General features: G+C 45.0%; 1 protein-coding gene across 1 annotated transcript in view; it reads left to right on the forward strand.

Moving 5' to 3' along the window:
* The window catches only part of FAM120A (family with sequence similarity 120 member A), a 98540-nt gene extending 86515 nt beyond the window's left edge, over positions 1 to 12025 (forward strand). The window contains exons 14-18 of the mRNA XM_072959123.1: positions 494 to 677; positions 1263 to 1400; positions 3476 to 3617; positions 4095 to 4191; positions 10111 to 12025. Of these exons, the coding sequence (XP_072815224.1) occupies positions 494 to 677; positions 1263 to 1400; positions 3476 to 3617; positions 4095 to 4191; positions 10111 to 10422 (873 nt within the window). The 3' untranslated portion in view covers positions 10423 to 12025. The remainder of the gene's footprint in view (positions 1 to 493; positions 678 to 1262; positions 1401 to 3475; positions 3618 to 4094; positions 4192 to 10110) is intronic.

The raw sequence follows: 12025 nt of genomic DNA on the forward strand, positions 1-12025 counted from the left end.
AGCAGCATCGATCACTCTGTGCCTCAGTTCCTTCTCTATAAAATACAGTAAATTTCTGACCTAAAATTAAATTGATAGGAAAGTAAATTTTAAAGATGTGAACTAGACATCATCTTCCCTGTGGTCCACGGGTGGAAGGAAGACTGAATGTGACCTGTCTGGATTTAGACATTGATTTTGAGAACCAAGTTCATTTTCGGTTAGTAACTTTCATAATAAATAGCTCTCACCTGAAGATATACTGAGAAAGTAGGAATTTAAATTCTTTTTGATTTACAAGATTTAAGATTATGAGATGGAGAGGCACCTGTTAGTTTTTGTTTGCACGTTTGCATGCTGTAAACAAGTGTTGTTGAGCAGTTTGACTGTTTTATCTGCGGGAGAATAAACAGGCCTGGCACAGTGACCTGTGTGTCATACTTATTTCTTGTTCATTCCAATTCAGTGGAAATCTAGTGAGTCAAGTTGTCACATGCCAGTCCTTGCCTTGCAGGCCGAGCAAGCTGCCAAGGTAGAGAAGATGCGGCAGAGCATCCTGGAAGGGCTGAACTTCTCCCGGCAGAGCCACCCGCTCCCCTTCCCACCGCCGGCGGCGCTGCCTTTCTACCCTGCCTCTGTGTACCCCCGGCACTTCGGGCCCATCCCTCCAGCTCAGGGCCGAGGGCGGGGCTTTGCAGGTGAGCGTGCCCCCCACTGCATGTCGGGACGCGCCGGTGTGGGGAGGCAGGCGTGTGACCAGCAGGCAGGCCTTCTTGGCGGGCCATGTCTTGCCGTGTTGAGACCAGGTTATTGATTGTCAGGCTTAGTTCTGAAGTTTGCACCGACAGCTCTTATGTGAGAAAGGAGCAAACTTGATCCTAGAAGAGATTATGGGAAAGGGAGAGGAAGCTGCAGAAGTTGTTGCAGAAACAGGATTTTAAAATTGGTCAGTATGGCTGAAATCCTGCTCGCATTTGCGATTTGAGATCCTCTCCTGTGTGCAGCCTGCGGAGCTCTCCTGCACTAAGGCCCCCCCCCCGAGGCCTGTGGCAGAGCCTCTGGCAATAGTATCTGGTCTCAGGAGGCTCCTCCAAGAGCGGGCAGGGCGACGTTTCAGTATCGCTGGTGACAGCAGGGGCTGGGAGTCCCCTCCCCGGTGACTGGCGGTGTAAGACCAGCGGTGGAGGGACACGGGGGTTGCTCTGCCCACAAGCCCACTGGTGGCTCTCCCTGAACCCGGTTCCTCACGGCTTCTCCCGTCTCTCTCCGCTCGGGTCCCACAGGAGTCTGTGGCTTTGGAGGCCCCTATGGGGACACTGTAGCGACAGGCGCTTACCGTGCCTTCCGTGTGGCGACGGCGGCAGGACACTGCGGAGCCTTCTCAGGCAGTGACAGCAGCAGGACTAGCAAGTCGCAGGGCGGTAATTATGCCACACCTCCTCCTGGAGCTTCTGTCCGCCAGCAGCTTCCCCTCCTCCCGCCTCTTCTCCCCGTCTGTCGTCACCCCAGCGCCACATCCTTTCTGCTAGGTCTCCTCCCGGCTCTGCCTGCCCCCAGGCCTTCCCAGCAGCTTTGCTGTGGCCCGCCCCTGCCTCTCGGCGGGGCTGGTGCATGTCTGCACACAGCCCTTCTTCTCTGCACCCGGCCCCCTGACCACTGCCTCCTGACCACTGCCTCCTGCGACAGAGCAGGCCGCCCAGGAACACTCAGTGTCGTCCCTTTCCTTCCGTATTCTCTAACAAGCCCCTGGCAGGTAAAGGGGATGATGCTCGTATGGAAGATTCTAAGGCCAACGCAGAGTTCCTGGCATAGAAAAGTTTGTCACAGCTTTAAAGACGTATCCAACATCAGATGTATATGTAGTCTGTTTTAAATTTCCATTGCTTCTCTTCTCATTTGTACTAGGCTTGCGAGGGAGATAAAAGAAGTCTTAACGTTTAGTTTTGAAATACTGTCTTGTGATTTTGCTGTACTTGAAGCCCGTGACTTGTGGCTTTGTCATTAAATCCATGTGTGGGGCCTGCAAATCTCAACCTGGTCATCAAGTCTGAATTACAGGGTTATTCAGGTACATTTTTGGAAGAACTTTTAGGATAGGCACGCCTCTCTTTCTTGACCAGGAATATTTTTCCAGCTCAGCTACTTGGGTACTTACAGAAGCCACCGAGAGACGTGTTTTGTAGCAGTCAGACTGGCAGATGAGTGAGCTGCAGGAGCCGTCCCTCCTCTCCTCCTGGACTCGCACGCCCGTCCCGCCTGCCCCTAGCTCTCCCGGCTGCCCGGGGCGCTCTCCCTTCTGTTCCTGCGCCTGGCGCAGCGCGCAGGAACGTGTGCCCTCTGCTTCACAGTCGATTTCAGCTTCTTGCAACCCTTGCCTGGAAACTCACGCTGGCCTGTAGTTGGGATAAAATACTGCGGTGGCGGGGGCAGGGGTCGGGGAGTCAGGACTGTGGACATTGTGGGGTCAGAGTGGGTTTTTTAGTCTGAAATGACAAGAGGAACCTCCAGATTGTATCTGGAACTCAGATCTGCGCTGTCCAGTATAGTAGCCACTGGCCACATGTGGCTCTGGAGCACTTGAACCTGTGGCTCATCCGAGCTGAGCTGACTTAATACAGAAAGAAGAGTGCAGACTGTCTCATTCATAGTTTTTGCATTGATTACATTGTTGAAATTAGCATTATTTTGGATATACTGGGTTAAATAAAATACGTATTATTAATGCTTATTTCACATGTTTCTTTGTACTTTTTTAATGTGGCTACTAGGAAACGTAAGGCTTGTTGTAGATTTTGTTGGACAGCGCTGTCTGGCTGTTAATCACCACGGCTAACGTCAAGATGATAGAGAGTTTATTGTCCATTCCATCTGCCAGAAAATAAGATGCTTGAGGTTCTGTTCTATTTTGTTTTTATCAGAAGTTCTGAGAAATTTTTCTTAGGGAAGTCAGAAGACCTTATGCAGGGTACCAGCAATTAATAGAAGTTAGTGAGCACAGTGGATATTTGTGACCCTGCCTAAGGAAATTTTCATTTCATAACACAATAAGAAGTAACAGACTAGATTGACTGATTCATTTCTGCAGTGTTTGGTTGAGGTAGTAAGCTTGGAAATAATTACCCGAAGAGAAGAACATTCAGAGTTTGTAGGTTTCCATGCTGGTGCCATAAGCACCCAGTACTTCGGCTGTATTTCCACCTAAAAGCCACACTCAATTTTGCGGTTGTAACCTGTTTTAGTTCTCGTGGGTTCTTTGAATAGTCAACACCTCTTACTTTCAGCTGTATTTTTAAGAACAGCTTAAAACCATTAAAATCCAATCGTGTGTATGCAGACAGTTTACATAACAAACAAGAAGTCTTCACAAAGCAAGAGAAAGGGGCTTCAGAGGAAATAATAGAAACCACATTTGAAAAGAAATAGCTTGCTTATTTCTGTTCGCTATGCTTAATTCTGTGATTGTAAAGATTTTTTTTCTTCATCTATTTTTGTGCAGGGATCCAACCTATACCTTCTCAGGGAGGGAAGCTAGAAATAGCTGGCACCGTGGTCGGCCACTGGGCTGGGAGCAGACGGGGCCGGGGGGGCCGGGGGCCTTTCCCCCTGCAGGTAGTTTCTGTCGGAGGACCAGCAAGAGGGTAAGTTTGAACAATGAAAGCAAATTTGTATTTTTTTAAGAAAAAAAAAAAAAGGCCTTTCTTGTTATTTTAATCATGAGTTTACTAGGGACATTTTTATGTCATTAAATACATTCCTCTTTAACACTATTCTTAGTAGGTTACAGGGTTCCATTACATATAGCGTTATGTGATTATTTAAACCATTATTAAAGAATTATCCACAAATGATTCAATTAACCATTCTTTTAATGTTTAAAAAAAGGAACATTTTTGAAGTGTATTATTTTTCAAATTGAACCCACTAGATATAGGGATCCCCATCCCCCCAAAAAATAAGACTGATTACTTGAAGTCAATCTTTGGTATGACCATGATTTAATAAAGTCTGCCTTCTATAGCACAGATTAGACACCTTTAAATCCATCTGATACTCTTTTAAATGTTGTTTGTAACAAATTCAAGTCTGTCTGCTTTTGTCCTCTTTTATGCATTTAGGCGCCCAAGAGGGGTTATTTCCACGCCAGTGATCAGAACATTTGGAAGAGGTGGAAGGTACTACGGCAGAGGCTATAAAAACCAGGGTGCGATTCAGGTAATGACACGATGTAGCGTTGAGTGCCACCTCACTCCCGAGTGCTGGTCTGCCCAGGCCGGTGCTCTGGGGCCAGTGTCCAGACAGGAGGGCTGTCGGGTTGAGCACCCAGCACAGCAGTGGCACGTGGTGTTTACCAAATGTACGCTCCCTCCAACCCAGATCATTAGAGTGTTGCTTGTGGTGACGAGAGCTCGATCTCACGTCCACGTGCTGTGTGTAGGACGTTAGCTGAGAATATTCCAGAACTCTTCCTGCTGTTTGTATTACAAAGCATGATTTAGGTAAATTGCATGTAGGATTGAAAAAGAAAATTTACAAACAGGGGCAGTGCATCTTTTTCTCTTCCTCCTGGGCCATCTTGACTAGGTCTTCCCTGAAAGGATCAGCCCATGAGAAAATAAAGTCACGTGCCTGTCTTCATGAAGTAGCCAGAGCTTTCTTCTGCTTTGGATGTTCCATTTTAGGACCTGGATCCTGGTGAACTTCTTGAGAACGAGCTTTTAAAAATACCGATCAGTCCTAACACCGTATTGTGTTGTCTCACTTGAGTTATGATATTTAATCAAAGTGCAAACAGTTTCTTCCCCCATACTATCCACGTAAACATTAAGAGGAGTACACTCTTGTGACTCATTTATTAATAACCCACATTTGGAAGGTTAATTGGCCAAGAGGAAATAAAATTTCTGCCTTTACCAGGTGATCTTAGCATCTTGGTAGCTTCTGTATTGATGAAATACCTCAAATGAGTCAAGCGCAGAGGCAGTCCCGTCCCTGAGAGCGGGCCCAGGAACCAGCATCCGGCAAGGAGGAGGTACTCCGCTCATTCTGGCTCCCCTTGGGGCCCCACCCTGACCTTCCTCAGCCTTCACAGAGACGTCCTTGTGAGCCATTGACACTCTCAGTCCCTTGACAGGTTTACAAGAGGGAGGAGAACTCCGTTCTTACTGGTTCTCCAGCCCAGAGCTCGTTCTGTAAAAGTGTCCCAGGTTGTACATTATGGTCATCCCTGGTGGATGCAGGGGCCTTTTCTTGAGCTGGTGGTGGGGAATATGTGTCCCCACATTGCTTAAGCACTTTTATTTTAATATAAAACCTAGATACCCAAAACCACACACACAAAATGTGTAGCTTAATGAGTTAAAAGGCAGAAAGCCATGTAGCCATCACCCATGTGATGGTTTATATTTTCTCAGCCGTACCAAGAGCCCCTCGTGGGCCGGATCCCAATACCAACCTCCTGTCTTCCAGTTTCACAGAAATAACCACCACCCTGGAGTTTTACACTCATCTCTGTTATTTCTCCTTTGTCTCTTTCTGGTTTTATCTCTCATGTGTGCATTCCTAGACAGCGTGGTTGAGTTTTGTTCATTTTCTTTTTCTTTGCTATGTCTTCTGAGTGTCTCTGCAGGTTTCCCTCCCTCCCTTCCTTTACCTTCACTTTATCTGGTGAAGGACAACCCAGGCTGTTTCACCTGCAGGCTTCTGGCTTTTGCCAGGCGCACACTCATGGCGCTCTTCTCCGTGTGGCTCTGACCTTGTCTCTCTTGCACACTGGTGGCTGGATCTGGATGCTGCCTTGGAATCGGGTTTGTCCCTGAGACAGGATGTAGTGGAGCTGTGTGCTTTCGTATCTGCTTCCCTATTTTTACATGTTAGGACCTGCTGATGCCTCAGTGAGTAGATCCATTCATCGACTGTGGGTTGCAAAGTAAAGATCCTCTCATTCCATCATTTCTTTTTCTTTATTTATTGGGGTGTTTTATAAAAAGATTCTTTCTATCGCTTTTGGTGCCCAAATATCACAACCCTTACAGGAAAGCGAGGTCAGCACATGGCTTTGTAGCTCCCCTTGCCCGTCCTTGGCCACTGGGCCCTGTACTGTGACCTCTGATCTTCAGTAGCTTCCTGTCCGGTGCATTGCCCAGTCCAGCAGACCTGTGACAGCCGTTTTTTCTAGTTTCTTGGTTTCTTTAGTGGGAAACGGCGTTTCAGGACCAGAGAAGGGGCACTTACAGACTCTGGCTTCCACGGGGTCAGTCACTATTCCTAGTGTTCTGTGTACATAGACACACAGAGTCCTTTTTCGTTATACACACAACCTATATGCTTTTTATTGCATTTTTTAAAGAAACAATTCTCATGAATTCACACTGATGTTTCCAATTCAAACTGAGGACTCTAAGGCTTCCCTTTAGCCTCTCCTCTGTTACATGTGTACGTCCTTTCTTGCATGCCAAATCACCACTTCTTTTTCCTGTGAACAGAGCTAGAGGGGCAAAGTGTGCACGTGCTCACTCACGTGTGCTTGGCACATACAGACACACGCATGCAGTCTGCCGCCTTTTTCCTCCCCTAATTAAATACCGTAGGAGTTCATATAGACTCCTCCAATTGAAATTTAGGACTTCAGGACTTGAACTTGACTTTTATGTTTACATCAGTATGTCCTTTCTTCCATCCTTCGAACCTTGGTTCCCAGGAACCCAGATGATGGTCCAATCGGAACGTCCCCTAACTCATCATTTACATCCTCTCACATTGCGTACACAGTCCGCTAGGAATAGCTAATACTACTGCCATCAGCACAATCACGGGGAACAGGTAACAGAAAATGTTGGCGTATGTCCCCCATCTTTCCCCCACCATTGTCACGTTAAAAAAAAAAAGCTCTGCTTTTATTGTTGGCATTGTCCGAGGTACACGCTCAGCCGTGTTTGTCCCGGGCCTGTGGATGACTGCCCCGTGGCCCACCAGCCTGGAGTCTGCTGGTCCACTTCGTCCCTCTGAGGCTCCTTCTTTAATGGGTTCCTCGGGGAGGACTTAGGGAAAGGAAACAGCATTCAATTTGAAAACAGTTTATTTTCCTAGTAATTGCAAATGTCGGTTCACATCTCCTTCTCGAGTAACGTACACGTGTTATGCGATTTCTTCTGTCATAAAGCTTTGCCGTCAAAGAATGATAATAATTGAATTGTCTTTCCCTTTGAAGTCATTTGCTGTTTGGGCCTAAATGCCTAAACTGTGTGTGTGTTTCCATCAAAGTTCAGTGACGCGCCGAGCTGCTGGTCATTCCTGGTCAACATACTTGGTATATGATGCCTTCTTTCCAAATGCGATTTCAAGTCTCGTTTTACATTGGAAATTTTCTTGAGTCACTGGCTTTTCATTTCAGCCTTTTCTTTGCTCTGTTTTCGTCTCTGGTGTGGCTGTTGTGCTAGCCCTTCTGGTTCCGTCCCTCCGTGTTTGTATGCTCTCCATTCCTTCTTGTCTCTTCCCTTCTTCTTTGAGCTGTAACTCATGTACTGTGCAGTTCGCCTGTTTAAAGTGTGCAGTCAAGTCTGTTCTCAAGGCCATACAGCAGTCACCACTACTTCTAGAACATTCATTACCCCCAGAGAAACTCCTTACTCTCATGAGCAGCCACACACCCCACCCCCCGAGTCCCTGACGGATCCGCTTTCTGTCTGGACGTGTCCTCTGTACATTTCACGTAAATGCACGTGTTGTGACATATACTAGGTTGTCATTCTTTCTTATTGCTGAGTGATGCTCCGCTGGATGGATACACCACATTTTCTTTACTTGTTCATCAGCTGATGGACATTTAGATTGTTTCCATTTTTTGGCTATCATGAATACTGCTGCTGTGAACATACATGTCCAAGTCTGGTTTTCCCCCCAGCTTTATCGAGATACAATTGACATATAACATTACGTTAGTTTTATGTGTATAGCATAATGATTCAATATTTGCATTTATTGTGAAATGATCACCACAGTAAGTCTAATTCACATCCATCACCACACATAACTACGTTTTTTTCTTGTGATGAGAACCTTTTTTTCTAAGTTTTTTTTTTAAATTTTTGAGGGGGAGGTAATTACATTTACTTATTTATGTATTTATTTTTGGAAGAGGTACTGGGGATTGAACCCAGGACCTTGTGCATGCTAAGCGTGTGCTCTACTGTTTGAGCTATACCCTCCCCCCAAGAACTTTTAAGATACACTCTCTTAGCAACTCTCAAATACACAATAGAGTACTGTTAACTATAGTCATTGTGGACAAGTTTTGTGACACATTTTCAGTTCTCCTGGGTATATAGGAAGGAGTGAATTTCTGGCTCAAATGGTAATTCTGTGTTTAAGCATTTGAACCACCAAACTTTTCCGTGGTGGCTGCACCATTTTCCATTTTGACCAGCAATGTTAGGGTTCCAATTCTCCGCATCCTTGTCTACGCGTGTTATATTGAGTTTATCCCTCCTAGGGGGTGTGAAGTGGTATCTCATTGTGGTTTTGATTTGCATTTCCCTTTTTTTTTTTGTCTCTGATTTAAAAAATGTTTTTTCTTTTACCTTCTTCAAGTTTTATGATGTTTATTTGGTGTTGTATTTCTTCTAGTTTAGTGTTCATTTTGGGAATTATTTTTTTCTGTTTCTTTTAAATTCTTCCCTAAGTTTTCCACCTCACTTTCTAGCATTCCCTGGTGTAGTCTGTGCTGCTCTTCCTCATCCTGTCCTGTCACAGCCTGTTTTGAGATCAGAGCAAGCAGTCTTGGTCTTCTGTGGACATGCCTTTCTGACATATTTCATTGTCCTTAGGGACATTGTTCCATCCTTTATTTTCTTATAATGGCTTAATGTGTAGTTTCACCTTAGTACTTTCTGGTACTTGTTTTTAAGTGAATGAGTGTCCTGGCACGTTGAGAAAGACAGGTGTCAAAGGGCTGCTTGTTTCCTGAGCATTTCTGACCTTCTGGCCTCTGTTGTTGCCATCCTGGTGGGACCAGTTCTGAGGGGATGTGTCAGCGGGGTGGAGGAGGCCGTGCTGCCCTGTGCTGGTGGTGCCTCTGGTGATGGGGGCTCCTCCCGGCGGCCCAGGCTTGTGGGAAGAGGTGGCTGTAGAGAGAGGGAATGTCTGTCTCCAAACAGGTACAGGCTGGCTTTCCTTCGTAGTCTTCCTGCATCCTTCACGCACACCCCTCATATTGCTACCTAGGGAGTAACTATCCCGCGGTTCCAGGATAAACAGGCTGCCGCACACGTTGCCTGCAGCAGGCGCCCGCGGGGGAACCACTGCGTCACCACTGGCAGCACTGCTGCAGGTGTGTGTTTAGTAAGTGGCCTTTCCCCTGAGGGAGTGAGGGCTTTAAGGTTGGGAAGCATGTGCTTGAAATCTTCATGATTGCTTTTTCTCCCCTTCTTGGCCCTGCTATATTTTTGTATTAATTATTTTGTTCAAGGTTCCAAGAGGATGATAGTAGTATTGACTTCTCGAAAAGATGAGTGTTTCTGAACTGTAGGAGTAAAAACCAAAATGAGAAGATACTGTGGGACACTGAGCCTGGATGAGGAACACGAACCCCTGGGGTACAAGAGGGTGCATCTAAAGCGAGGGTGATGGGTACCTCCAGCCCCACTCTGGGTGTGACTGTAGGGTGGACAGGGGATAGAACAGGATGCAGAGAGACTGTAGATAATAGAACATGCACAGACTGCGGGGGTAGAGGGTACAGCTCTCCCGCGGACAGCGCCGGCCCTCTGCGCAGTCAGAAATCCACGTACAGCTTTGCAGTCAGCCCTTCTGCGAGTCTGCAGTTCCGCATCCGCAGATTCAACCAACTGAGGATCCTGTAATTCTATAGTACGTATTTATTGAAAAAAGCCCCCAGAATAGTGGACTTGTGCAGCTCAAATCCGTGTTGTTCAAGGGTCAAATGTATAGAGCGCGTGTAGGTATGTAAGAGAACGCGCAGAGCAGAGGGTCCGTGCGGCAGGGGCGCGGCCCCGCCCCCGCTGTGTTCTGTTCTTGAATCTGCAGCGAGTGTCATCAGGCCCCAGCTGGTGTCCCCTCTCTCCCGCTGTTAATCAAAAGCTGCCTTATCGCTTGCCTGTCCTTCCTTTCTTACAGGGCAAGCCTCCTTATGCTGCTTCGGCAGAAGAAGTGGCCAAAGAACTGAAGTCAAGATCCGGGGAATCGAAGTCCTCCGCCGTGTCTTCAGACGGGTCCCTGGCTGAAAACGGAGCGGTGGCTGAGGAGAAGCCGGCTCCCCAGATGAACGGGAGCGCGGGCGACGCCAGGGCCCCCAGCCACTCGGAAAGTGCCTTGAACAATGACTCTAAGACGTGCAATACAAATCCTCACTTAAATGCACTAAGTACAGACAGTGCTTGCCGCAGGGCCGATGCTCTGGAGGCGGCTGTCTTAAAGAAAGAAGAGTAAACTTATTTTTTATAGAGGGTGAAGGATGCTGGAAGGGTAAGGATTTAGGAATATCTGGAGAGAAAGAGAGCCTACAGTTATGTACATTTTTTCCTTTCCGTAAGTGAAAAATGAGGACTTTGGAAATTCGGATCCCTCTTTGATATCAGAGATTTAAACAACACATTTTTAGTTTTAACCAGTTGTAGTCAAAATGCTACAATAAAACAAAGAAAGAAAGAAAATGAAGAGCATTTGACTCCCACACTTAAAATGAAGTACACACAAAGTTTAAACTGGTTATGACAAAAGCCTACAGTTGTGTTTCTTGAACTATAAAGAAAACAAATTTTGGCAGTCTTTAAGTATATATAGCTTAAAATATCATTTTTAGCATTTGGCACCATATGTATGCCATTATCTTTGATTTTGCATTACTGTTCACAAGAAAGCTTTGTCTAAGGCTTTGATTTTATGATTATGAAAGAAATAAGGCACAACCACAGTTTTTCTTTCTTACTTAAACTTCATCACTGTTGATGTGGTTCTTTTTTTGTGTTTAAAAAAAAAGTGCAACTATCAAAACTAAAAAAAATTATAGAGTAATATTGCCGTTCTGCTGATTTTAAATATACAGTACATCATACATACTTTACAAGCAAGTTAAATGGAGATAAAGTTGAAATCATAGAAGATGCAAATGACCTTTCAAAATCAACACAATGTGTTCTGAAACTTTTCGTGACTTAATACCATGCATCTGTGATCAATGAACTATGTGGTTTTGAATCGGACGTAGACCATTAGTGCTACTACTTGAGCTAAACTTCTGCATGGTTCATAATTTTTAAAGTGTGTAGTTAATATTATGCATGTTATTGTCCTTTCTTCCATTCTTACCAGTATGTGCCCATTTGCAAAACAAAAATGCTAATAATCAGTAATAGTCCTATAAAAGATGTTAACTCTGTTTAGTCATTGACTGATCTTGCTCTAACCTTAAAATTTTGTGATTATTGACCTCTGTTGCATTTATTCTAAAACCCCCCCAAATTATCTAGCTGTTTCGAATATCAACATTACCCTGGTGTATTCACTGCTGTATGCATTATTGTTCTTTGTTGCTGTTTTATGCCTTCATATTAGCAAAATATGAAATTCTGTGAAAAACAAAAAAAAAATCCCTTTGATCTTTAAAAAAAACAAAAAAAAAACAACCCCCCCTTCTGTAGCAGGAAACAAATTGCTTGTTCTTGAGAACTTTCCCATCAAGAATTTAGTAGAAGCAGGTATACTTATATCATTTTGATGTTTTTGTTAATGTTTCCAAACAATGTACTTTGAAATCAGAATCACTTCTTATTCGTTTTCATATAATTCTCCTGATGCTCTTCATCACACATTAGTGATCAGAAATGAGATGTAATTCCCCAATCCCTGCCCGCAAGACCTGAGTAGGATCTTACTGTAAGTTGAAGGGAGTTTTGCCCTAACTCATGGATTGTGCAAGAATGAACTGCTGTTGGGTTTGACTGATTGTAGATGGGTTGTGGTGTGGTGTATCTGAAGGCTATTGAATGCAACTTACAATGCTTAATAAAAATCTTTATTCTTTTAGTATAAA

Source organism: Vicugna pacos, chromosome 4 (assembly GCF_048564905.1).
Source record: "Vicugna pacos chromosome 4, VicPac4, whole genome shotgun sequence".
Classification (NCBI taxonomy): Eukaryota; Metazoa; Chordata; class Mammalia; order Artiodactyla; family Camelidae; genus Vicugna; species Vicugna pacos.